The sequence below is a fragment of the Procambarus clarkii genome, chromosome 66, assembly GCF_040958095.1.
Source record: "Procambarus clarkii isolate CNS0578487 chromosome 66, FALCON_Pclarkii_2.0, whole genome shotgun sequence".
Classification (NCBI taxonomy): Eukaryota; Metazoa; Arthropoda; class Malacostraca; order Decapoda; family Cambaridae; genus Procambarus; species Procambarus clarkii.
The window spans coordinates 24,345,422-24,372,766 of NC_091215.1; the positions used below are offsets into that span (position 1 = coordinate 24,345,422).

At 37.5% G+C, this 27,345-nt stretch overlaps 2 protein-coding genes across 7 annotated transcripts in view; one reads left to right on the forward strand and one right to left on the reverse strand.

Moving 5' to 3' along the window:
- The window catches only part of LOC123769278 (Brahma associated protein 170kD), an 82,147-nt gene extending 72,612 nt beyond the window's left edge, over positions 1-9,535 (forward strand). For all 3 annotated transcript variants that reach the window (XM_045760370.2, XM_045760371.2, XM_045760372.2), the window contains 3 exons: positions 1,129-1,293; positions 2,847-2,935; positions 7,605-9,535. In XM_045760370.2, the coding sequence (XP_045616326.1) occupies positions 1,129-1,293; positions 2,847-2,935; positions 7,605-7,722 (372 nt within the window). In that variant the 3' untranslated portion in view covers positions 7,723-9,535. The remainder of the gene's footprint in view (positions 1-1,128; positions 1,294-2,846; positions 2,936-7,604) is intronic.
- Positions 9,536-13,778: 4,243 nt separating this feature from the next.
- Positions 13,779-24,377, reverse strand: LOC123769277 (m-AAA protease-interacting protein 1, mitochondrial). Of its 4 annotated transcripts, none has more exons than XM_045760368.2 (7): positions 24,031-24,377; positions 21,682-21,831; positions 20,835-21,030; positions 20,492-20,605; positions 17,889-17,964; positions 15,824-15,920; positions 13,779-14,747 (listed from the first exon to the last, which is right to left on the reverse strand). In XM_045760368.2, the coding sequence occupies exons 2-7, from the start codon at positions 21,804-21,806 to the stop codon at positions 14,648-14,650; spliced, it is 708 nt and encodes a 235-aa protein (XP_045616324.1). In that variant the 5' UTR covers positions 21,807-21,831; positions 24,031-24,377; the 3' UTR covers positions 13,779-14,647. The 4 variants fall into 4 exon arrangements, with proteins under 4 accessions (XP_045616324.1, XP_069165969.1, XP_045616323.1 ...); XM_069309868.1 differs by having other exon boundaries at positions 24,197-24,363; XM_045760367.2 differs by lacking the exon at positions 15,824-15,920 and having other exon boundaries at positions 24,197-24,363.
- Between the last annotated feature and the right edge of the window lie 2,968 nt (positions 24,378-27,345).

Consider the following 27,345-nt stretch of genomic DNA (forward strand, 5'->3'; position numbering starts at 1 on the left):
CTAATGGTAGTTCAGCTTGCCATAATCTCTTCTAAAGTGGTGCTGTACATTGGTCATTTCAGAATCTTGGGGATTTGTCTTTCAGTTTTATCATATTTTGACAGCTGTAGATTATTGCCTCATTTTTTAGGGTATGGGAGATCTTGAGCTGTGCTCAGGTAAACCCGTTTTTTTAACCCGAACCCTTTTTACTGTCTCCTATGAGACATTTAAAATCTGCTTGAACAGTAAACTTTCTTAAACATCTTCAAGGAAGTGGGCACCCTTCCTTGAAGGACTTACTGCAAAGGCTATCTTTTGTTGGCACTTCCTACCAGTCATTGAGTTGGCAAGCTCCATGCTTTGCAGCTGTAGGTGGATTTTTTGTAGTCGTTGGTCTTCGCTATCAGTTTGCACCTGCAGTCTCTTTGGCAAAGGAGATGCGGCCTGTTTTTTTATTAAGCTTGATTTGTCTTGATTCTTTCCACTATACAGTGTGCTCATTTGCAGCTTTGCACTGGTACCTCCAGGGCTTCTCATTCATATTGTACTTATGATGTCAGAAGCAGAGCATTGAGTGGAATGAAGTCCTCCTTTCTATGTGGGCACCCTTGTTATGTCCTTGTTCCCCTTCTATTTGAGTTATCTTCCTAGATTATGCTTGTGTAGCTTGGTCCTAAGGTGTAGGATTGACATCACCTCTTGGCCTGTTTAAGTTTGTCTTGACATGCAGTAGCAGTCAGTATGGCAAGTAGTTAGCTAGTTATGTATGTTGAAGAGATAACTGGCTATTTGTGGTCAGAATTATTTGTAGTGGGTTGATCAGTTCCTCGGGTATGCTGTCCCATCAGAGCTACAAGACAAGACTAAAAAGTTACTTATTTGATTGGGATGCAAAGTTTACCAGAGCCAGAGTTACTGGTAATAGTAACCTGGGTAGACCCACAACTCTGGCTAGGGTAGCAACTGAGATGCCACTGAGAAAGGAGCATTTCATTCCACTTTATTGCGTGTGTGTGTATGCGTGTATGCATGCATGCATGTATATGACAGCCTGGGATACCTCTTATGATTGTCTATGATGAAAACAAGTTTTAGTATTTTTAGTTCTAATACAGTTTTCTGATACTGATGTTGGATGCCTTGCAGCTTTTACAGATTCTGGCAGTCAGACGGTCACAGTTAGCCACAACAGGGAAGACGGATATTCCCATCCCTCAGACGCCACCTCCACATCCTGGTTATGCGCCTAATGCAGCTTTTCATGCCATCAAGAGACACGCTCTTGAAGTCATAAATCAGAGAGATGCGGTGGTAAGTAGCGTTTTGATTTCTTCAACTTAATTTGTCATAATACCTAATTTTTAAATAATTATTTTTGTCATGTTTCATAAAGTAGCTACGAAGGTAAACATTTTGGAGGCAGGTCATAGAATACACAAGAATAAAGATAAAAGAGAAGGGCTGTTGGAACCTGTTGGAATCAAAAGGAAGAATGACAATGAATTAGACCATTCAAGAAATTTAAAGGCTCCTCATACCAATGGCTAGGTCATGTCCAAAGGCCAGATACAGTCCATTAGCACAGACATGTAATCACTGATACGTTTGTCCTTTTCCCTCGCATCTTCCCTCACAGACTTAACACTTTCGCGCTATCTGGACGCGCCGGCGCGTCCCGTTTCGTCTAACGCTAACGCATAGTGGACATAAAGTTGAGTCCTCTTTTAAAATATTTGTATAAAATTCAATTTTTATCCGATTTACTTTGGGTTTGTTTCAAACTGTGCGCTATGAGGCTCTCTTTCTCACCACTAGGCTGCATGGTACAATAAGTTCATGAAAGGTGTGGATAACTTCGATCAAATGGTATTTTGTCCCAAACGGGTTGCAGGTGGGTGACTTTAGCCGTTTATACTGGTAATGCTTCCCCCATATCATGTATTATATGCATATGTCTGTTTAGGGAATTTTATTCCGATCAATATACAACCAAAAATAACTGTGTGCAACAAGTATAAACTTGACAAACATAACAAAAGTAAAAACATTTCGTGTGTGTTTGACGCTCACTGATATGTTCCAGCGTTGTTTTATATTTGGCGCTATTCTAACTTACGCTTTGTTGATATTTTTTACCTATGGGCACATAGAACATTCTATTGCGAACACATTGACACAAAAATGAATGACGTACATAGAAAATTAATGTCATGAGAGTGAAATAAGTATAAACTTTCAAAGCGCCGTGCGTCGTCCCGTCACCGATACCGGGTAACAATTTCACCACTTCCCACACTCTTGCGGGCGGGCCGCATCATTATTCTACGTTTATATTCATATCACCGTGTTGGGAATTTCATTGCGAGTCCATTGATACCAAAATTAACGCTGTAGAATAAGTGTGGAGGTGATTACAATCCCAAGAGTAAAAACATTTTGTTGCTGATGGGCGCTCACGGCGAGTCATCTTCGTAGTTATTTATTTGGTGCTGGTATCCCTATACGTTTCGTGACTTTTTTTACTGATGTTCATCTAGAGAATTTTATTGCGAACACGTTGGTACCAAAATGAAATACGTAGCATGAGGACTAAGGTCAGAAGAGTAAAAAGAGTATACACATTTTTGTTTTTACGCTTAAGCGATAAAAACGCAGCGCGCACATTCGGTTGGCTGAGTGACCTTTGCGGAGAGCGCGAAAGTGTTAATAGGCAAGTCCATACTATATAATATATAGTTTGCAAAAAAGGAATTCATTTTGAGAAGTGTGTAGGGAGTGTCATTGTTGCCTATGAATTAGAATATACACTCTTATGTTATAACTTTTTACATAATTTCAATTAAGGTTATTTTTTGTCTCGACAGGAAAAGGAAGGACCCGTTACAAAAAGCATTCGTTTAACTGCCGCTTTGATCCTTAGAAACCTAGTCATATATTCTAATACGGGGAAAAAGTAAGTATAAATTAGTATTTTTTATCTTTCAACTTCACTCCAGTCTTCATATACTTGGAATTAGCCGATAACAAAATACCTCATAAGAGATTAACAATATATTTTTTTCCACCCCAGTAGATAATAATAATAATGCTGTGTAAAATAAATAAGATTTTTTTTTTTTAAATGACCCTCGGTTATTTGTAATGGAGATTGCCTATTAGACCTTTGATGAATATACATTTTATTCCTAGATATGCTTTCATTAATCACTAATCAGATGCTGTAATACTACCTGGATTCAGACACAAGAAAAACTGTACAATCACACTTATTAGTGAAAGTAAATATTGAATAAAAGGCAAATATTTATATAATGGATATTAATTGCCAGTAATAAAAATTTCCTAGTAATTAAAAATATTCTTGTAAATAAATAATTTGCAAGGATATTTTGTAGTTTACATACAATATGAAAATACAATATACATTTGGTTGGTGATGGACAAAAAAAACACGTTTCTTAACCCTTGAACTGCACAACACCTCATATGAAGTGTTGAGTAACTGACACGAAAGTGCATACCCTCTTGGAGTACTGCGTAAGATTTAAACGTCCCGCAGCTACACAGGGGTTCATATTAGCTTCCTCAGGGCTCTTGTAAACCGACACCATTTAAAAAAAAATCGTGGGCAACATTCCCGGGTGTGAAGGCCTCAGTACTGAGTGAGCCATCAAGGCTGGCACATGCAGCATGAGCTCACTGCACTGCTGTTCAGCTTGTGACCACAGCATCGCCTAAAAATTTGAAAAAATATATGTAACTGGTATTATTTAGTGATGATAGTATTACAGAAGACCTCTGAGATAAAAATGACCAGGATTCTGATAATAGCAGGATTGTTGTGATAATTTGCACTGTGCTATGGGAGAAGTAATGTTGTAGCGTCGTCTGCCAAATCTGTGTGGCCACTTGTTACTGATTGCACTCACCATATCAGCTTGGTGGTTCACTATGGTGAACATAAATGTAGATACTTATATATAATGTGTATATATAGTGTAATAACAGCAAAAGAGCAATAGTTTCCCAGTGATGACAAACTATACACAAGAGCAAGTGGCAGAACTGCATTCTCATATTACCAAAAATATGGGGACAAAACTGAAGAATGTAATAGTGGATGCAATGTTTCCAAGAGGATACCAGGTAGTAAGAAGTAAGAAGAAAAGAAAGAAGAAAATAGAGGCCCTACTGATACAAACATTGGAGTGTTGAGGAGATCCCATAAGATAGTGATAGGTGTTATTTACAACCCTCCATAAACAGGAAGTTCAAGGGAAGAATATGATAAATGCAATGAATCATGCCTAAAGATTTTATGAAAGGCAGCCACAGTAACAAGGAGAGTCAGAGCAAAGATCCTAATAGTTGGGCATTTTAAAACCACGGAAATACTGGCCATCAAAGGATCTTCAAGGAAGAAATGAAACATGGAGAGCAAAATTTGTGAAGATTACAGACAAACACATCTTGTGGAGGGAGGGGTGGGGAGCTACCAGCTACCCTAGATCTGGGACCAGATTCACAAAGTAGTTACGCAAGCACTTATGAACGTGTACATCTTTCCTCAATCTTCGTCGGCTTTGGTTACATTTATTAAACAGTTTACAAGCATGAAAACTTCCCAATCAATTGTTATTGTTATAAACAGCCTCCTGGTGCTTTGGAGCTCATTAACTGTTTAATAATTGTAAACAAAACCTCCAGAGATTGAGAAAAGATGTACACGTTCATAAGTGCTTGCGTAACTGCTTCATGAATCTGGGCCCTGGTGTTTACCCAAAATGAATATGACATAAATTTAAAATTTAAGACCTACTACTAGGACGCACTGACCACTAAGTTACCATGTTTGATTACACTGTAGAGTTGTAAAGAGAGTTGGAAAAAAACAAGGAGCAAGAGAGAATACAGACGAGTTAACTACAGGATGGTTAGGGATTACCTGCAGAAAGTTCAATAGGAGACTGAAATGCAAGGAGAGTCAGCAAATGGAACTCATAATCCAGAAAATGCAAAGAAGCAGTGGAACAATTCATACTTCTCAGGAGGGAAGTGGGCATAAGGAGAACAGCAAACCCATGGTTTAACAGTGTAAGAAGAAGACAGAAAAGACAAGGAAAAAGTATAGGGACATGAATGCAGAGGCAAATAGGGAGGCACTAAAAGAGGGGCCAGGAATGAATATACAAGAATCAATAGGGGCAGCAGTTAGTTACATTACACCAAAAGCAAAGTCAACCTAAGCTGTTGCACAGCCATGGGCGGAGGAAAACAGTGGTATGAGACCATGTGGTTAGACTGTAGGAAGAAGGAGGAACACTCTTCGAGATTGACAGTGTTGTGTGAAGAACTCAGCAAGAGGTTTTAGGAAATCTTTAAACCAGAACCAGATTGGTGTCCAAGTAGAGGTGACAACTGATGACTAGAAACAACATGAGACAAAATTGAAGTTAATATAAAAAGAGGTAAAAAGATACCTCAAGGAATTGTTGTACCATTGAATTGCTGTTTTGGTACAGCTACTACTTTTGGTAGTAGGGGATGACAGGAAAGGCACTGGATGACTGGGTACAGAAGTACCTTGACAGGGTCATAGTCAGATAGGATATGTCAGGCTGGAGAGGAGTGAAAAGTGGTATTCCACAAGGCTCTGTCCTAAGATCACTGCTGTTTTTATTTCATGTAAATGACCTCGCACATGTCTATACTAGTATTTTCATATGATGCAAAGTTACTGAGGAGAGTAGGACCTGAAGAGGACTGTAAGATGCTACAAGGAGACCTCAAACTTCAGGAGTGGACAGATAAATGGCTGCTGGAATTCAGTCTAAATATGTGCAAAGTAATGAAAATGGAGAAGGGGGTACCTGCTGCTTGGGTAACAGCTTCTTCCCTGTATCAACCTACCCTGGCTTTGCACCCTGGAGAGGCCACCACAGTTAGACAACCAGAGCACAATTCCATAGTCTCTTGAGACTGATGGATGCCTACTACTACTACTATTAATGAAAATGGTTAAGGTAGATAAGAGACTTGCATGAATTCCATATGGAGAAGGCAGTTACATGAAACAATAAGAGAAAAAGACTTTGGAGTAGACTTTATCACAACACTAACACCAAATGCTCATGTGAATGGGCTAACATGAGCAACATACAGGAAGTTAGCAAACAAAAGAATGTCATTGAAGAATCTAAACAAGGAGGCTTTCAAGTCTGTCTATGTGAGACTTTACTTGAGTATACAGCTCCAGCATAGAACCCACACCTTGTAAGCATAAGCAGAAACTTGAGAGAGACTAGCTGGATGTGATGTGATATGATGTGACCAATGGAGTCTTGATTTTTTTTTATGGTACAAATAAAATGTGCAATAAGGCAGTGAGAGAGAGCAGTGGTGACATGTCAGTATTTTTATTTTTCTTTGATATTCTGTATTTGGAAAATTTATGAACATCTGTACACCGTATTTTCTACAAATGCAGGTAACTTGTCAGTGATGGTTTCTGTAAGCAGGAAACCTAAGAAAAATCATTCAGTGATGACATAAGTAGAATGAGCAAAGGAAGGTGGAGAATGGAATTCTGAGAAGTATTACATGCACTGAATACCAAGTGAGCAAGACTGTTTTCAGATAATAGTAAAATCTTTGACTATTTTTTCTGGAAGTGAAGCCGATAAAAGCAGTACATGATAGAAAGACAGTAAGAAAAGCTAAGGTGTAGTGCTTAAGTGGTACTGGCAGATGCGTGAGAAGATGTTAAAGCTAGTGGCATTCTGGCTGCTCATTTATTTATTTATTTATATATACAAGAGTTCTTACATTCTTAAACAGTCACTACATACATAGCATTTTGGGCAAGTCCTTAATCCCAATTTTCACACACATCCCCAGGAAGCAGCCCATAGCAGCTGTCTAATTCCCAGGTACTTATTTACTGCTCATAGAAATAGCCTGGGAATTTTGCAAGTCACTGGAAATCCCTGTGTAGTATTTGCATTCTGGAGGATGGCTTAAGAGCTTGAATAATAATCTTCACCTTTGCAAGCAGATCAGAATGCTTGTATTAGTACAGTACATAAAAAATAATAGTCTAATCTTTCCTGATGACAAATCACTTTGCCAGACACAACAGATTATTCGTCCGGTCTATGTCCTCAGGTGTCTGGAATCCTTGTGACTGTAATTAATTGTTCCATTACAAAAGCAGAGGTCATAATTGGGAAATTATAAGAAATTTGATGTACTTAAAATTATTCCAAAATAATTATAAGTGAGATCCAGTAACTAGTGTGACTCTTCTATGATAAAAACAGTTGTAGACTGGTTTTGAATTACCACTTTTTGTCATCTTGACATCTGATCACCATCGAAGGGTGTATTGTGTCAGCCAGGGTGGATACATACATAGTCTCACACCAGCTGTTTGCCTCTCTTTCAGGGGTATATTGTGATTTCATCTGGGTGGTTTACTAGGTACTACAAAATATACACAATGTTATGTTGTAATTTAAAGTAATAATTTGAAACTATTAGTTAAGCACTTTTTATATATACTTTTCCAAAATATTGAGCCTATAAATCGATAGCCATTTTCTAAATGGTTTTTTAATTTGCAGATTACTACGAGGATACGAGTCTGAGTTAGCAAATGTAGCCCTCAGTACAATGGAATCTTCGCGAACAGTTGCACAGATCCTTTATGACATTCGCCTTCCTGATCACCAAAACCTGTAGTCTAGGGAGGTTTCAGAAAGTAAAAATATAAATTAAAATCCTCTCACAGTAGGGTAAAATTACCTCCCTGATATTCTTGATCATGGGATGGTACTTAAAAGTGGCATCATGTACACAAATTATTTGAGGGCCAATTAAAGTGTTCTATGCTGTCCATAGTACGTTTTGTGAACTCTTAATTCTCCGTGTGATGGTACACTCGATTGTAATATATCAAGTCCATGAAATTGGGCACATCAATAGTGCAATTATTTAAGTATTGACATTGAAATGAGAGTGACTGAGAAATGAGTATTGAGTGGTATTTATATTGTGACAGTGACTATTTGGATGATAATGTCCTTGCTTGTTGGAGACCTGCCTTGTAGTTTATTCATTCCTTATGTTAGACTTTTGCATTTAGATGATAACCTATCATTGTATAGAACTCAAGGTTAAAGTCTGTGGTATAATTTTTAATATTTATTTTTTAATTAGCCCATTTAATTTTTTTTTTTTAAGTTACAGAGCTTATGTAGATATTGACTGAATGCAGTGTAAATGCTACTTTAAAGGGTTATTTTAATAAGTAATCTCACATTGCTAAATTTAGCTCTTTTATGACCAGTTTAGCATGAAGGTGGATCTGTAAGCACAGTTTTGTAAATTTTGTACACATTGTATAAATAAAATAAATTCTGTACATGTAGATTGTAATAGAAACAATTTCGTCTGCTAAAAGCAAGTTAAAGACAAAATTTCCTCCAGTACACATGCTTGAGAGGCAGCTGAGGGTAGTGGTGCCAGCACAAGGTCCAGAGATGTAAATGAGGGTTTTGTATATTGTACAGAGTGGACCTAGTTAAAAAAAAATATATAAAATACAAATAAAAAACTCTTTGAAAAGGAAAAAGTTGTGATACCAAATATATAATTTTTTTTTAGAGAAAACTTCAACTCTACATGAAAAACTTAATTCTATTTTCTATCATTATTTGTAGAATTATAGATAGTAGTATATTATTTTTTACCAGTTTGACATGTATGATGTAGATACTGGGCAGTAAATACTGATTTTTATGGATTATTTCTATTATACAAGAAGCATATACTCTGTGCATCAAAATAGTTATGAATGGAATTCAATGAATGAAAAAAAATGTACATTTCTCTAGATTATTATAGTCTTCATATGAAAATTACCATTAAAACTCCGTACCTGAGTCATACTTCACACAGATTATTGTTCTACTAGTAAATGTTTTCCTAAAGTTGGGATAGGAATGCAGGTATCACAAGGAGCTGCGTTATCCCATGTAATAGTAAATAGTTAAAAAGCTTTACGATGACAGGCTTGTGTCTAACCAAGGTTACTGCTGCTGCCATGATCTTGGTAGAAATTCTGACTTTAGGGATTATTTGCACATAAATGGCTAGGTATGTGTTTTGTATATGGTGGTTGTTTCACAAACTTTACTCACAGTAGCACCATTAGGTGTCAGGTGGACATGTAAGTGTGGGCACAAACTAGGAGTCGTCCAATCATTATCTCCTTTGTAACTACACTACTGTAATGGTATCTGACTAATGGTTGTGCAATGTATACAGCTTTTTGAATGGTGCTGATGACTTATAGTGGGCATGGCAGCAGCAGATATCATGCTACACTTTTGTATCATTCCCAGATGAACATTTCTTTATCAGACTTTTACTTTCCTGATGCACTGAGCTGTGTCTTCTGTTAAAACAACTCGCCAAACATTATTATTTTTTTTTCTAATAAAATATTGTAAATGTTAATGTAAGTTTTCATTAATGAATCGTGGAAACTTCATTGCTTTCTCATTTATCCCATTAATCATCATATATGCAAGTAACGACCTTAAGTTCAAAGTGAGGATTAGTATGTAACACTGTGTTATAGCTTAATGGCAGGAAACCCCACAAGGGTAAAAGACTAGGGAAGCATTGTAGTGTTTTTGTGATTGTTACAGGGATAACTTTGTGAGTGTTGAAGGGATAACCAAGTTGTATCACGGTGACAACAAATGTGATGAGCGTAGGAGTATTGTGATAATTGTAACCAGTGTTATGAGAGGACTGACCTGAGGCAAGATTTAATAATTGAGATCGGCTACCCTCTTTACCACCGAGTGAAAATATTAGATTTTAGTGTTGAGGAAATTGATCCAAAAGTTGAATATAACAACATTTGTGGTAATAGAAAAAACAATCGGATAGATGTTAACATGATTGTTGAAACTGATCTGAGGTAAAATAGAGTAACCTGTGGAATGGACATAGAAATATTCAACATCCTCCCAGTGAGTACAAGAAATATTGCTGGAACAACTGGATATCTTCAAGAAAAAAACTAGTTTTCTTCAAGAAGTGCCGGACCAATTGGGCTGCGGTGAATATGTGGGCCTGTGGGCCACTTCAAGTAACAGCCTGTTGGACCAAGCTCTCGCAAGTCAAGCCTGGCCTTGGGCCAGGCTTGGGGAGTAGAACAACTCTCAGAACCCCATCAAGCAGATATTGCATGAATAAAATAACGTGACCAAAACAAAATTTATATGCAAGTATAAGATGGCAAGTGAAACAAATAAGATTAAACAAAGAGAGAGTAACACCAGTGGGAATGTATACATAATGGAAGATCAACACTGGAGGATGAAGGGAGCAGAAAACCAAACTGAAGTAACCCCTTTGATATTGTTCTGTGATGGGATGCAAGATGGTCTTTATTGGTTTATCACACTAGCTTAAAATACCTAATGTGCACTTTTTGAGCTAGACTAAGATGTGAAAAATGGGAGGAGAAAAGGGTAAATTTGGAAGAATTAAAAAATGAAAAGGGGGTGATGTGATGGATAGAATGCTAGAAAGACAAGTAAACTAGGCCACTTAGGACCTTTAAAGCAAATTGAAGGCAGAAGAAATAATGACAAATTAGTGATAAAATTAGATAGTTTTCCATCAAGAAGTGCAGGACCAACTGGACTGTGATGGACATAGGGGGCCTGTGGGCCGAGTTTGGAGACTAGAGTTACTCTCAGAACTCCATCAAGCAGGTGATGGAGATAGTGACACTGATGAGACAAGGAAATAAACGGAGAAAATATAAAAATGAATAATTGGAAACGGAACAAAGTAGAAAAAATAATTTTTTTTAAAACCAATGTAGGAGGTAGTCTACATTAAAATTGAAATTCAGTAATATTGTACATTAAAAATACCCGAAGCATGTGGCAAACACCATAGCACAAGAATGTCAATACAATGTACTGTATAAGGTAAGTATGGGTAATTACAGAGTATGAGCTTAACAGGAATGACATTTTTAATTGCAAGTTGAGCTGCCTATCTGCATTTTATATTCTGCTAATAAGTAATTATCAAAAGAAGGCACCAAGCTGGGAAGGCTATGTATCACCATCAAATGTGCAGGGTATTCATAGGGCGCTAAATATCACTAAGGATGCCAACATGAGAACAAAAGCGCATAAGTTTAACGGTATCAAAGGTATCCGATTCACCAAGAATTCTGTCAAGGGACAAGACACGTGCACGTCCTGGAAGTCCGAACAGTCAACAAGCATGTGCAAGACCGTAAGAGGGACAATAAGGAGCAGGGCGGCACTCCATTAAGTGCCCGAGTTAAATGTGTGTGGCCAATGTGTAATCTTGCCAAGAGTCATTTCCCACTGCCAGTTACGGACGTAGGAGGAAGGCCATGGGGGGACACTACTCTTAAGAGCACGCAGTGTGTTACCAGTAACAGAAGACATACGACCCTATCAACGGGCAAGGATTGAGGAATAAATAACTGGGTAGAAGTCGGAATAAGGAACAACCTTACAGGATAAGGGACAAATGCGGATAGCCTCCTCAGCAGCAGCGTCTCCATGTTCATTTAAGGACACACCAATATCTTGAGGTTATCTTGAGATGATTTCGGGGCTTTAGTGTCCCCGCGGCCCGGTCCTCGACCAGGCCTCCACCCCCAGGAAGCAGCCCGTCACAGCTGACTAACTCCCAGGTACCTATTTACTGCTAGGTAACAGGGGCATTCAGGGTGAAAGAAACTTTGCCCATTTGTTTCTGCCTCGTGCGGGAATCGAACCCGCGCCACAGAATTACGAGTCCTGCGTGCTGTCCACCAGGCTACGAGGTTCCCTCAATATGGCTGGGGACCTAGCAAAACTCCACTGTCTTAAATCTGCTGGAGATAAGAAACGGCTAATGTTGAATTTTGACTATCACAGGATGGACTGGATTAAAGGACTCTAGAGCCATGAAGGCACTGCGAGAGTCAACTACAACAACAAAGGAAGATGGACAGTGAGAAAGCAGTTGATGAAGAGCATACAAAATAGCATAAAGTTCTACCATGAGATGCTAGTTTCTGGAGGCAGGCAACACATACAGATGTGGTAAAAAAACAACAGAGTAGTCTACACTGTCTGCAGACGTAGACCTATCAATGAAGATGGGAGTGTGAAGAAAAGTGTTCAAGAAAAAGGTGTTTCAGAACTGTAGGAGGGGTAAAAGCTTCAGTCACATGGGTCAAAGTTCTAAACTCGAGGAGGAGCCTCTACGGGAGCAAGGACGGAACGACACGAGGAGAAATATTGGTATCACAAACCAAAAGAGAATCTTGTAAGCGAGATAACCATATAGAAAGAAGGAGGTGGTGAAGGGGAACAGGGACCACAGGAGAGATAAAGGTCAAAGTACGACATAAGCGAGAGTGAGGGAGTTAGAAGGACCATGCAAGGTAGCGAAGTCGGTAGTGATCATGGCGATCCTGTAGAGAGAGGACCCCAGTTTCAAGATACATACTTAAGGTAGGAGCCGAATGAAAGGCACCAAAGCTGAGGCGTAACCCAGTAGGGTACAGAGCATCAAGACGGCAAAGAGTAGGAGAAACAGACGAGTAAGCAGGGCAATCATAATCGAGTTTAGACTGTACGAGAGAGGAATGTAGAGAGATCATAATCTGCAAAACTAATTACTTACTTGTTCTCTCTCCGCATACCAACATGATACAAGCAGGCTAATAATGTCATCAGATATTAAATGATGTGTGTACTAATAATGTCATCAGATATTAAATGATGTGTGTACATAGATATGCACTGATGTGTGTGTATAGTGTACTGTATGTTCACTTTTAAGATTTAAGCTCAAATTTGGAAGGATTCTCTTAAATTTCACATGTGTAATGTTTGTGTATAGTTCTACCATTGGGTGCAATTATTGCATGATTGATGCTTACTGCATAGGGTGAAAGAAACTCTGCCCATTGTTTCTCGCCGGCGCCTGGGATCGAACCTGGGACCACAGGATCACAAGTCCAGTGTGCTATCCGCTCGGCCGACCGGCTCCCCAAAAAGGCTAAGAAGGGAGCTGAACTTCACGTCCAAAACAGAAGAGTGAAGGGACACATGATAACCACCTGCAAAATTCTCATAGGAATTAACAGGGGTAGACAAAGACAAACTCTTTAGCACAGGTGGAAACTTGGTACCCAAATGAGCCACGGAGGCATTAGAAAGAATTTTTTCAGTGTCGGAGTGGTTAACAAATGGAATGCATTAAGCAGTGATGTGGTGGAGGCTGACTCCATACACAGTTTCAAATGTAGTTTGATAGAGCCCAGTAGGCTCAGAAATCTGTACACCAGTTAATTGACAGTTGAGAGAGGCGGGACCAAAGAGCCAAAGATCAACCCCCCCCGCAAGCACAACTAGGCGAGTACATTTTTACCACAATTCTTTTGTGCCACTGCTCTTCAATTAGCCATCAAATTATTATTATTATTCATATAGCGAGACCTTGTTCAGCTAAGTACCGGAGCTCCCTATTGTGTTTAAGTTTTATTATACTATGCAGTATATTCTTCAGAACTAACAGTAATACATAAAAATTTACACTAATGTATATTGCCAGCACCTGAGAGGTACTCTTAAAATTACAGATCTTAATTTTCCTATAATTTCCTTACTCTTATTTGTGTTGATGCTCACTTCATTGGTTTGAAATCTAAGGCATTGAGAGTAAAACTTCTGATATCCTGAACAGTTTAAAAGTAAAAACATGTATTAAACAAAAATTAGCATTATAAAATTCTCCAAATTTCTTTATTTGTAATCAAAATTATAATTAGTATTGATGAAGTTGAGATAATCCACAGGAGCCATGATGAGGATTCGAACATATGCGCTGGGGTGTTCCCAGATGCACGCTCTAGTCAACTACGCCACAAAATTCTCATCCTCTTGTGGATTTTCTCACTGATATATCACAATAATGTGATTTCTCTGTGTATTGATAACGTTCTTAATAATGGCAAAAGAATTTCAGATAGACTAATAAAATATTCTTATTTGTTTGTGTTATTATAAACAGAATCAAAATATATACAGTATATTTTATCACTAACATTCCAGCCTATTGGTACATTCCTGACCTTAAACATTCTGGGCATCTCAGGGATCCTGCTAAACTATGGCTAAAATGTTTATACCTCAAAAATTGAGAAAACGTAAAAAGTATACAAGCTACATAAAAATAAAAACTATGGAAATGTGTGCACATCACTGGTCTATATGAGAGTGAAAAGAAAATGAGCATAACATTTAACTGCAAAAAATAATGAAAATATTCACAAACTGAGTACAGTAATTATTATTTTGAGTGGCAAGTAATTGACTAGTTTTTATGTCTGGATAGTCCCCTGATAACTTAATTCATGCACTGCGGTTAAAAAAAAAAAATATAAAAAATACAGTACTAATTAAAAGTGATTTTTGGTAATATGAGACGACTCATTTTAGTGTCATCGAAATGTTTATTGTCGGAGTACGAAACTAATATGTTGATATATGTACTAAATACAGTACATATACATAAATATAACTTCATCCCAAGAGAAAGTATCTTAGGCATTATCTCTTCTTTGAATAGCTTGAAAATTTTGGAGCCTAAATACAGTAATAGTCCATTCAGGGAGCTTGCCTTCAGTATATTCTCTGTGAAACCTGAAACAAAACATGCATAAACTACAGTATTTAAATTTTAACCTGGAAAATAAGCACATGATAATGTAAATATTAAATTCTTTCCTACTGGAAAACAGTAAATAAATATTCAATCCCATAAGCTACTATAACAAACCTCAAAAACTACACTGAGCAGTCATCATCCCAATTTCCAAGCTACTTGGTACCAAACTGTGAAAAACCTCAACTTGGCTGGATTCATAAGTGCATCCTCCCATCCAGTATAGTTTAAGGTTTCAGTACTTATCAAGGGGGTATAGGTGTTCCCCATGTACAATCTTGGAATGATTTCTTGAATAAATATGCTGGTACTAACAGAAGTTGAGGTTTGAGGCCGAGGTGCTATGGTCCAGAGTTACATGGAGCTCACGTGACAGCTTTCTTTGAAGTCTCTTTGGACGTTGTCTCAAATCATCAGTCTTAACTTTTGAAAAGTCCGTTTATACTGTACACTTATATTGTTTATTTCTCTGTGACATTTAAACAAATTTCAAAGCACCTGTACACTTCCTCCATGTTTTCCTTGTGAGTTTTATTCTCCTCCAGCTCCTGCAAATTACTCTGGTTATTTTCTGTCACTATATGTGTTACTCAAGATTGTCTATAATCAAATCTTTTCTGAGTTCTGGCAATATTATTTCCTTAACATAAGCAAGACGTTCTTGTCTTTTCTTTCTCTAACTGATATTCTGTTTCAAGAGCTTGAAATTTTGCAATGCTGTCATCTCTTGATGAAAGAGCCCAGCCATGGATATAAAGAGCCCAGCCACGAATCAAAGTCAATTGCCTGACTTTGTCTCATGCATGTGCAATACCCCATACAGCTGATTATACATTGACAGCTCAAGTATGGTATTATGTTGAGTTCATCAAGCAGCATTTTTTGGGGGAACGAGGTTCCAGAGACGTAATCCCTTAAGACAGATAGAATTACTTTGAAACTGAAATAATTATATTAGTTCATATTCAATTTAGTGTATAAACAGATACAGTTGTTCAAATACTAACTATACCTATTTCAAGGATCTTAAATTAGGAAAACACTTAAAACTTACCTAACAAAATATTCCAGAACAATTAATGAATGTTTGTCCACATTGTAAGGCAAGCGAGTTCCTACTACAGTTACATCAATATCACAATACTTTCGATCTGAAAAAATTAGGCACTTTAAATAACTATTTTTGTTTAATTTCTTTGTTTTACTAACATGCTAGTTTTTCTTTTTTATCTTGTCAACCTTTCTGTGCTAATCACTGTAAGAGTTTTAATAAGAGAAATATCTGGTAACCTTTTCTACATTTGAGAGAGAATTACAGTAGTATTATGTAAGGAGTATCAGTTACATCCACAAGAGTTATTTTAATATAGAAGAGTGCTGTATATTGTACACTTCTATATTTGTAACATTTATAGCCTTAGGGCAAATCAAAGGTCACATGATGATGACGACACATTTCAATGTATACTTTCTGTACTTAAAACAAAGCAAAGTCACATAGGTTACTCTTCTTCACTGAAGGGCTTGCAAGTTGGCGTATTTTCTCTTCAAGTACAATATAGTCTCAATATTTTTGTCATAGCATCTCAAGTTTCTGTCTATGTTGCTAATCAAGTGATTTAATTCTATGTTGTCTCTCTCTTCTATTCCACAGCCATGGAAAAATATGGAACCACCATATTATTTTCCAAACATGTTCAATCTCCATCCATTCAAGAAATATTGTTGAAAGTATAATTTTACCTTGATGTTTTCTTTTCCTATGGTTATGCTAAATAGGCAAGTTTGCCTTAGCAATAAAAAATTTATCAAAAATAAATAGGGCATTAAGTAATTATCAAAAATAAGGTATCAAGCCAGGAAGACTAAGTAGCACTGTCTGTGTCACAGAATAGGTGTCAAGTGAAATTAAATGCTGCTTTCTAAGCCAGTCCCTATCTTGTTTCCTTGTATCAATGGCATACATGTGGGGTCCACAGACAATTCCATACACCAGGGTATATTGACTTGTTCACCCTCCATAATCAGTATCTTTTCAAATGTCTGGTCTTCAGGTTTGGAAAGAGTGGCAAATCTTGAATTTGAGCCATATAGAGAAACCAGTTCACTATAATACAAAAGAATGAATATTAGACTCAATGAAATCCCTCCAAGAAAACTTTAAATCAAATAAATTCTCACTGCCAAATACTGGCTGGGCAGTTGGCCACTCTCCTAAGATGGTAGCAACACCACCACAACAGGGTCAGTGAGGTTGGCAATCTCATTTGTTGCCAAGGCAACCCAAGCATGCTTGAAATAAACAAAAGGGGAAGAAATAGTCAGTCATGGGATCAGCTAAAAAAGATAATTTTATTTCATTTGATGCTCTATTTCTGAGCTAAGGCCACTTGGATGCTCACTTGAGTCAACTTCAACGGCAGAAACAAACATATATAGGTACTAAATAAAACAAAGGAGACAGATCGAAGAACATTCAATCCCAATCACCAGTTTTCATGGAAACCAGAGAGGGAACAGCTGAGGCACAAAACTTACCCAAGAAAACCCACACGTGCAGAAAAAGAATGCTGGACACCCAGAATGCTCCTCCACAGCCAAAATGGCAAGAGCTTTCACAACCCCCCACCTGCATGGCAAAGAGGAATGCTATACCACAAAAAGAAAAAACAGAAGCTCCAAAAGAAGGCATAACCTACAAATCAATAGAGTTGTTTGTGTGCCTATAGCAGCATTAACAACCCCACGGAGAGACCACTCTGCCACCCAATGGGAAAAAAGGCGCACATGTACACCATATTCCAGACAAAACCAAGGAGATCAATGACCCCACCAAGACCAACATTGAAATTTTGGTCTATATTAGATTCAAGCAAGCATTAGTTTGACTAAAGGAGTTTGCGTGTTACAGTACTGTAATTGGAAATCGAGTAAAACATTACTTAATTACTTATTGATTTATAATTAAACAAATGTGCAAGTTTTAGTGCAAATAAAGAAATCTGAAAATTAAAAAGGCAGAAAGATATTATATACATGTGTAAATATTATTTATGTAATGTATTTGTGAAAAGTTTTTGCAAAATATCAAAGTCAACAATTTTTAATTGAAAACTTACCAACAATCTTTTGCAGGGATACATTGTTCAGCTGTATAACTTGAATATTTGCAGCAGACAGAACAAGGTTGTTGACCTGTATTGACATGATATACATTAGAGAAACATAAATGATCCAGTAAATATTTTTGGTAACTACAGTACTGGTACTGCATTACGTGTAGACCCACAGGCCTGGCTTGCTTATGGAAATACAGTACCAGTGTAGGATCAATATGAGAGCCTTTACTCAAGCCTCTGGCCCACAATGCATCACTACTTTGTAGTTTGACACATTTTATGATCCTTCACATACAATGCTAACATATGGTAAAGTCAAATAACACTGCATATTTCATGCTGGATGCACGATTGTTGGAGTATGGAGTACTGTATATAAATGATGCTACAGGTATCAGTCACATACCAAATGGTCTTTAAAACAAGTAGAGTACTGTATATGTACTGCATTCGATGTTTACAATGAGGAATGCTATACTGTGTCATGAGGTGTTAAAATATTTGTAAGATATTCAATAATCTCTTCAAGCTATGTTAATTTAAGGGGCCAGGTGCACAATTTCTCAACCTTCCTCAAACATTCTGAATTTTTGTGTGCATAATCTACATGGTAAATGCTCCAACTTTCTTAATGGTTCAATATCATAACATGAACAGAACAACAAAAAATAATAAATTATAGATACAAAATTGAGAATTTCACAATTTCAAATTAAGTTCACGAATTTAATATTTCACCAATTTTTATTTTATTCACTATGGGCTTAAAATGGCATATAACATTCACATGCCTCAATATAAAATTTAGTTTGAGAGTATAGTTTACTGTAAAAAAATAGTCAATGTGGCCTTTAAAATGTGTGCAAAATTTAGACACTAAAATGTATAACATCCAAAGTTATGGGTTTATGAATAAACACTATTGATGACACCTTAGAACTAAGAACTTTGCACATAATTTGTAAAAATGGTGAGAATCAGTCAGAAACTGGATTTTTAAAGTCGTCTAATTGAAGTCGACATTTGAAGTTATCGACAATGAATATGGTACAGTAGTTCTAATTTATGAATGTGCTTCTATGTTTTAATAAACATTACTTGGTATTTGTACTTGAATATGTGAAAGTTGTAGGTCAATATGTGTTGAAATGAAGACAAGAAAAAATTACCCAAAAAAAACAAAATATAGGGATAAGGATAATGTGTTAATAAGGATAATAAGTATACTTTATATAAGGGATAAGGCCAGCTTCTGGTCCCCACTCATTAATACAACCTAAAGAGACAAAGAAAAACGAGCTTTAAAATCTGTAAATAACTCCGCTTAAAAAATTTAAAAGTCACAAGTTCTGCCACCTGTGGCTGATTTACATGTTGCCCAGTTTCGTTCCAACTTCACATCCTTAGTGACGGGTATGCATTCTCAAAGAAGTAGAAGCCACAACAAAATCAGATGAGAAACAAAGGAGAAAAAGAAAAACAAAAAACTAACCCCCTCCCAACAAAATTGTTGGACACTGGTGGAAGTAACAGATATTGGCATAAGCCAATGTATTTATATGATATGTATAACAAAATACTGCATAATAACATACTCATTATTATTTGTGTTATTATGTAAAACTCAGCAATGATAGAAAGGCATCAGCTTCATATGCACTTTGTGGACCCTTCTTACTATTATTCTTTTTCTTTGTGCATCAAACAAATGCTTGCATCTCTCTATTACTGCATTATCCCTCAGTTCCATTTAATTGGCGCTGTTCTTATCATCAGAACGATTTTTTTTAATATTCATATAAAATTCATTTTTTAACATATTGGAATGAACCTTTCATGACGCTGATGCCAAATAATTGGTGTTTTGTTTAACATTTTCAAGTAATTTTCATATAATTTGAATATTTTTAGAAGGTAAAAATATCTATTAGTGCCGAGGCAGTGAGTGAGAGGAGTGAGAGAGGCACTCTCACCTATTAGTGCCTTTTAAAACAATAAATATTCAGAAACCTGATATCCTTAAAAGAGCAAATTATTTTAGTGTCATTAATACTGATCAGGCATTTCATATACAGTACAATATTCCAACTTGCTTTTCAAAATTACATTTTGTGATTATGGTAACAATAGATGTTAAAATAATATGATCTCCCATCTTTGTCATGAAAACATCTACAGTACTTTCCTGTTTACTGTACTGTTTTATGAGATTTAATTCAAGTAAAATCATTGTATTTTTGTTTACTTCACTGTACAGCATGCTATTTTCCATGTTTACTACACTGTATGGCATGCGAGTCCTTATGTCACTGTATCATATGTATGTGTTATTATACATGCCAGTTTCCATGTCAATTTTGCAGCAACCATTGAAATATTCTTCTTACCCAGTAGTGTAGTTCCATATTTTCTGGGTGCTTGGAATTAAAGTCTCTAATTCAGTCACATTAACTACTCTCAATTCTATCATCTGCTGAAGTACAATCCTCCCATGTTCAATGGGAGGATTGTTTAATCCTTTGTTTAATCTGTTAAGCCTTAACAGATTAACTCTTATACTGCCTGTAACTCATATTAATCTTTATAATTTAGGTCTGACATACCTGGTCACTAGTCCACTTTGTTCTTCTGATTTTATCAATGGCTTTCTGTGTCAGAAGTCCACAGAGCTCTCCCCAGTCACGTCTGCTGACAAGTTCTGTCACAGTACAAACAGCCTGAAAACAAGTAATTAGATTTTTAATTAGTATTTTATAAGTACTGTAGGTACTAATGCTAGATTTTCTCTCACAATCATCAAGAAAGTACTGTACTGTATTGCATACCATTTGCCAAGACGTGAAGGTTAGTTACAAGAAATCTACACATATAGGCATAAAATAAATGCTGCCATAATATAATATGAAGAATGAAGCATAATTCAGCATTTTGCTATTTATCACTTACCTGTCCAGCTCCAAACTTGAAAGAAACTAAATCAAAACTTGGATCCCATTCCCTTTTAAGTGTGGCAATTTCCATGTGATTATGGAGCCACTTAAAAGGATTTGGGATATAAAATACTTTCATTCTTGTTTGTGGAGGATCCCTTCCTGAGCTCTGTTGAATGCTGCAAGTTGTGTGAAGGTTGCGGCAGCATACCCTAGACAGCCAAAGGACATGTTGTGTACAATTTTAATACAAGATGTAAAATTTTACTATTATTAAAACTTATCATTATTATGTAGTTCAAAAATGACATAACAAACAGAACCTGGACAGCTAAGGAAATTACTATTATGAAAGTTCTATGAAAATCTATTAGACTGTAACACGTCTTATTTCCTATAAATTATGAATTGGATAAGGCAAAAACAACCTCTTATTATCTGTTTACTCTTAGACTGGCGTGTGTACTAAATTTACTATATCATTGTTTGCAAGCGCTAAGATCACCAAAAGTATTATTATATTTTAATAAGTTCGGCAATGATAAAAATTGATAAAATGTTATCAACGTATTGCTCAAACTCTTCTCTCTATAGTATACTAAAATCTTACACTAGGGAACTACATGGCCTAATAACAATAGGGACCCTTCTTATACAGTACAGTATCATCATACATAAGTCATGAAAATTTCACAAAGGTACTCCTCAGATATTGGACTAATTCTATGAAAAGCAACTCAAATGAAAATAACGAACTGCACAGAAATATTGTATGTACTACAGACTGGTGTAGTCATTCAAAGATGATCTACACATATTTATTTATTGGCTGCAATTATTGGAGACATACTGTAATGGCATACCTGGGATGAACGAGAGATGGTGATAAGGCCGCCCTTGTCCCTACAGCTCTAAATGCCCGCAGGGACAGAAACTGTTGAGTACACAAATGACTTGACCTATATATAGGTCTAAAGAAACCCAACATTTTAATGTTGCTTTTGTCACCAATGCTGAAAAAAAAAATATTTATCTTAGTAAGTAAGGATTTGTTTTGATATAAATAAAGCTATTAATGTACAGTATTACAAATAAAAATTTTGATGTAAAGTTAGGTTAAGACTTTTTTTCTGAATTTTACACAAGCATAATATAGAATTGAAACTATAAATATATGCCCAATAAGTCACTGTACTGAGCTATAGCACTTGGTTTCTCCCCAAGGCAAAATTCTACTGGTCCCCCTAGATAGGGTCTGGAACAATTAGGGCTGGTCAATATCCTGCACAGACAGCTGTGCAGGATAGAACAATTGAAGAGTTGGAGAGAAAGGAGAGAAAAAATCCATTGTGAAATGACCACAATTTTAGTTCAAAACCACTTAACGGCCATTTTGATTGCTACTTAGCATGATAAGTACAGTACTGTACTACCAAGTGCTGCTTCCATTAACAGCTGAATGGTCCACCTGGCTGCTATTTCTGACTGCTAACAGGTGGCAGCACATTTCTCTTGAGGCCTTCCCAGTTCAGCTGAGTTCAAGTAGAGACCAGAATTCAGTAAAGTGACATTATCCATAGAAACTTTAATTATGCAATGGTCTTATGCTGTAAGTGAATGCATCCCATGTCCTGGTAGTACAGTAGGGTTTGTTCTCGACACACAATCGAGAATTTTGGGTTTAAGTCTCGTAAGGGACAGAAATGGTTCGGCACATTTCCTTTCACCTAATGCATCTGTTTAATTAGCATTAAGTAGGTACTCAGGAGTTAGTCAGCTTATTGTGGGGTTGCATCCCCACAACCCTTACAGTAATTCAACCTTGGAGGAGGGGCTCAATAAAAAGCCTAACGTGTATGAATACACTCTGGCTTCTTGGCCCCCGACAATGAATTATTATGTGCATCTACACAGGTCAGTTGTCTCTCAAATCTTGAAAAGACAAGTTCTTTTATATACAGGTTGGTGTGCACTGGCTGTGAATAAACTCCACTTGAGGCTCTTGAGGTTACTGTTATATTGATAATTCCTTGGAAACTTTGTTCAATGATAAAAGCATTTCTTAGCCATGCACACGAGTATGCTCACTGGCTAGACTTGGTGGCTATGTGGCTCAGCTTTCCTCTTCCCTAGTGGAGGAGGCAGCCCAGACAGAAGCAATGAGTGAATATTCACCAGGATTCCTTTTACTCTTTCATGATCTCCAGGTCCCAGGCAGGCTGCTGACAAATATAGCCCCCTTCATACTTTCTCTTTTTCCATCTCACATTCAGTTTATTGACTAGGTAGAATAGGAAGCCACTGGCTTCCTATTCTCATTGAGGCCACTAATGATACTGTATCAGTAAATTTTGATAATTCTGATAAATTCCTTAAAGGTTCATTCTTAACTCACAATCGAGAATCCTGGGTTCGAATCCCAGGCAGGACAGAAATGGTTGGGCATGTTTCCTATCACCTAATGGACCTGTTCACCTAGCAATAAACAGGTACTGTACCCAGGAGTTAGTTAGCTTCTTGTGAGGTTGCATCCTGGGAAGGGTTAGTAGGTCAACCTTGGGGAAGACCTTGATATAAGCCTAACATGTATATATACACTGGCTACCTGTCACCTGACACAAGGAATTGCTTTATTATTATTGTTATCACATTAACATAATTTGATTCATCCAAAACTCCCCAAAATACAGGCAAGACAGGTGGCAGTAACAAGTTTGGTTATATGGCAAGTGAAAGATATTTAAGCAATAAAAAATATATAAAATTACAATTACAGTAAACATTGTAAAATATTTTATGTACTGTTCTTGACTCATACTCAGGGAACCTGGGTTCAATTCCCAGGCGAGCAAGAAACGGTCCGTCTAATTACCGCAAGCTACCACAAGCTACGCTAAGCTTCCTGGCAACACGTTAGTAATGAATAAATATGATATATTTACTCATTATAATGTTGGTGCTGAATGTACAACACGAAAAAACATAATTTTAATCTGAAAAAGTATCTTTTTATAAAGAAATTAGACGAAAATAAAGAGCTGGTGACGCCAAATCAAGTCGACGATCCAAGTGTTGGTTAGGTTTGGTTTGGTTAGGTCAACCTAACCTAACATATCATATTTATTCATTACTAACGTATGGCCAGAAAGCTTTGTGTAGCTTGCGGTAATTAGACGGACCCGCAAGAAATGGTTGGGCACGTTTCCTTTTACCTGGTACTAGGGAGTTAGACTTGGTGAGGTTAGACTTGGTGAGGTTAGACTCGGTGAGGTTAGACTTGGTGAGGTTATACTTGGTGAGGTTAGGTTATTTAGGAGTTCGAAGAGAGGAAAGACTTGCCCCGGCAAGCTCACCTCAGCACGGCTCCATCAACCTTACCTGTCAGCTTATGTGGAAAACCTTACACCGGGCAGTGTCAGTTCTGGCAGTGAACTACTCTTAAATTTACACTCCTAGTTACATTAATAAATTTGTGAGTGTTACATGAGAGCATTTTTGAGCAGCCCGAACCATTCATCAACAACAACACGTTGTCCGATTCCTGCCTTGGGCTGAAGGGGGGGGGGGGGGGCTCATCCATTATGTAAATTGTTATATTTTGTAGCTATTTTAAGTTAAAAATATTCTGAATGTCATACATAACCTTAGAAATATTTATTTGGATTGCATACAAACGCGAACAAATGAAGAAGTATTATTGAATGAAGTATTTCGAACAGCCTGAACATTTTGGACACCAAATTCATACGTTCCGTATAATAATAATAAATAATAATAATAATAATAATAATAATAATAATTAATCATAATAAATAATCACTGATTTTCTCAGCAAAAGCGGTGAAATTCTGCGAAGAAGAAAATGTATTACCATGAGTTGGAGCCTAACCGACTAAGTAGCGCGCGCGCGCACCAAGCGGGGTACTTAAATGCGAGACGCGGACACAGCGCCCTCATGGGAGACATCTCCCGTCACGCACAGTTGTGTCCAGACCACGGTTGTTTGCGGTCGCTAGGTTGGCGCTCTTGGCGTCCGCTGATTGGTGGGAGGTGGAGGATTGCCCCACACTCTTCGTTTTTGCACGTGCTGATACAGGATATTGTGCATTTGTTTTCGATTATTGACAGCGTCGAAGAAATGGCTGAGGCGGTATGCCTAAGTGGTAGTGAGGAGGACAGACAAGATGATAATCGACCGTTTGAATTAGTAGTGAACTAAAAGAAACGGAGAAATAATAACAGACAGCGAGACAGTGACGATGAGATTGCAAAGAGACCAAAGAATGAGACCCTACTCAGCAAGACTCAAGACAAGCAAGACAAGACAAGAAGGAAGAGGCTGTTGTTCCCTACAACATGCCAATTGAATTTCCACCAAAAGCTAGAGTGGACGGTACGTCTGGCTAAACAATGTTTGGAATACGAACCACTTTTCAAGGAGGGTCTTCACCGGCCCTACATAACAGTTGGGACTGAACAAGTCGTGGAACGCCTCACGACGGTTGGTTTTGAGAATGTAGTGATGGTTCCTCCAGAAGAAGGTATGTTGCACACAAAGATCATAGTTTACAAGTTTCCAACTTGTTTGGATCCTGACTGTCTTCTTCTTAACAATGATAATGTTGTCTGGGCAAAGAGGAACAGTGTTCGTGGTGACAAACGAAGCCAGGTTGTTGCCTTGGTAAAGGGTGAGGCGCCGGAGAAAATTTTTGTGCAAGGACTAGGCTATAGGAACGTTGCAAAATACGTTGAGGAGCCCATACTGTGCATGAAGTGTTCACGTTGGGGACATATGGCATGGAAATGCCAGTTTGACCCCAGGTGTCGGTATTGTGGGAAAAATCACGACTCGCGAGAGTGTAGAGTCAAGATTGAAAGAAGTGAAAAAATCATCCCATTTTGTTGCAACTGTCGAGGCAGCCACAATGCTGGTTCCTCTCTATGCCCCATGAAGCCTCATCTGAAAGAGACTAGAACGGGTCCTACAAGCAGGATAGATGTATCCTCGCAGCAAGGAAAAATTGTGCAAGAGGAACATGGAGGAAACAGTTGGAAGCCAACGGCAGCCCCTATGATCAATGTGTGGGAAAAAGGGACGGAGAAAGTAAAGGCGAGCTTAGGGAAAGTACATCATGCAGTGGAAAAACTGAAACCTTGTGACGACAAGGTTCAGGACAATATGGTCACCTCTGAGGTTGGTAATCAAATTTTGGAGTATCTAAAAAAAACTAGATAAGAGGATTGAGGCATTGGAAAAATTGGCTATGGAAGGTGGACGGGGTGAAGATGGTGGTGAAACAGGACGTGTAACTGAAAGTAAAACGAGACGTGAAATGGAAAGTGAAACGTGCGTAGAAGAAAGTAATGATGTGCATGAGGTAACGATGATAGAGGATAGTCAGGAGAATACACTTTCTAGTAGTGTTAGCGGTGTTCAACCTCCTGTTGTGACAAATGGTGAAAGAACGGTTAAAGTAAAACGGGTTACATAAATAACAAAGAAAATAGATATGAAAAATATTACCTTCGATGTTAGTAGTAGTTGTGAAGGTGAGGAGAAAGAAAAATGTTACGGTGTTGGAAGGAAGTTTCTAAGGTACTCCTGTATCTCATGGAATGTGACGGACAGGGCAAAGGTAGTTTTATTATTAATCATGGATGAAAGTAAATTGAGAATATTATCTTGGAACATTAATGGATTAAAAACTAGAGCGGTGGATGTACACTATTATACTCTTAGAGAGGATATTGACATAGTAGCACTCCAGGAAACTGGGGATAGGGATGGTAGCATTCTGAGGCTAAATGGCTATAGAGGCTTTCACTTATATGCTGATGGAGGAACTAGGGGGGTCTCATGTTATGTCAAAAGTACCATACCTGCCGAGATAACTGGAATCCCTCAGAGATGTAGAGGTATTGAAAGTATTAGCTTGCGGATACAATTAAAGGACCGAGAGTTAAATTTCATTAATCTATACATCTCTGATAGCTCCCTTGATTTACGATACTTGCCAGATTCCTTCTTTTCTGAAGATACACTTGTGGTAGGGGATTTTAATGCCAGACATCCAGCTTTAGGATCAAGGGGTAAAGCAAATAGGAATGGTTGCAGATGGTACCAGTTTTTGCAGGAACATGAAGATGTTCAACTGCTGGGCGAGCCCTCTCCTACTCATTTGAGGGGAGGGAGATTAGATTATGCTTGTTTAATAAATGCTGAGGGCATAGAGGGGAATTGTCTTACTGTGGATGAAATGCTAAGTGATCATTTTGCATTACAAATACAGCTTAAACTAGATAAAAAGCATGCCTGCCTTCAGAGGAAAAGGTTAAAGTTTAATGAGGGAGAATTAAGGGGTCTTGTTGGCCATATTAAGTCTTGGTATGATACTTATAAGCCGGTTTCGGCAGAAGCATTTTATGAAGATTTAATTAAGGAGGTAGATGTATTTAATGCAACATTGAACCGGAAACCATCTAGTATAAAAAGGCATCCCCCCAGAAAAGAAAATTATACACATGAC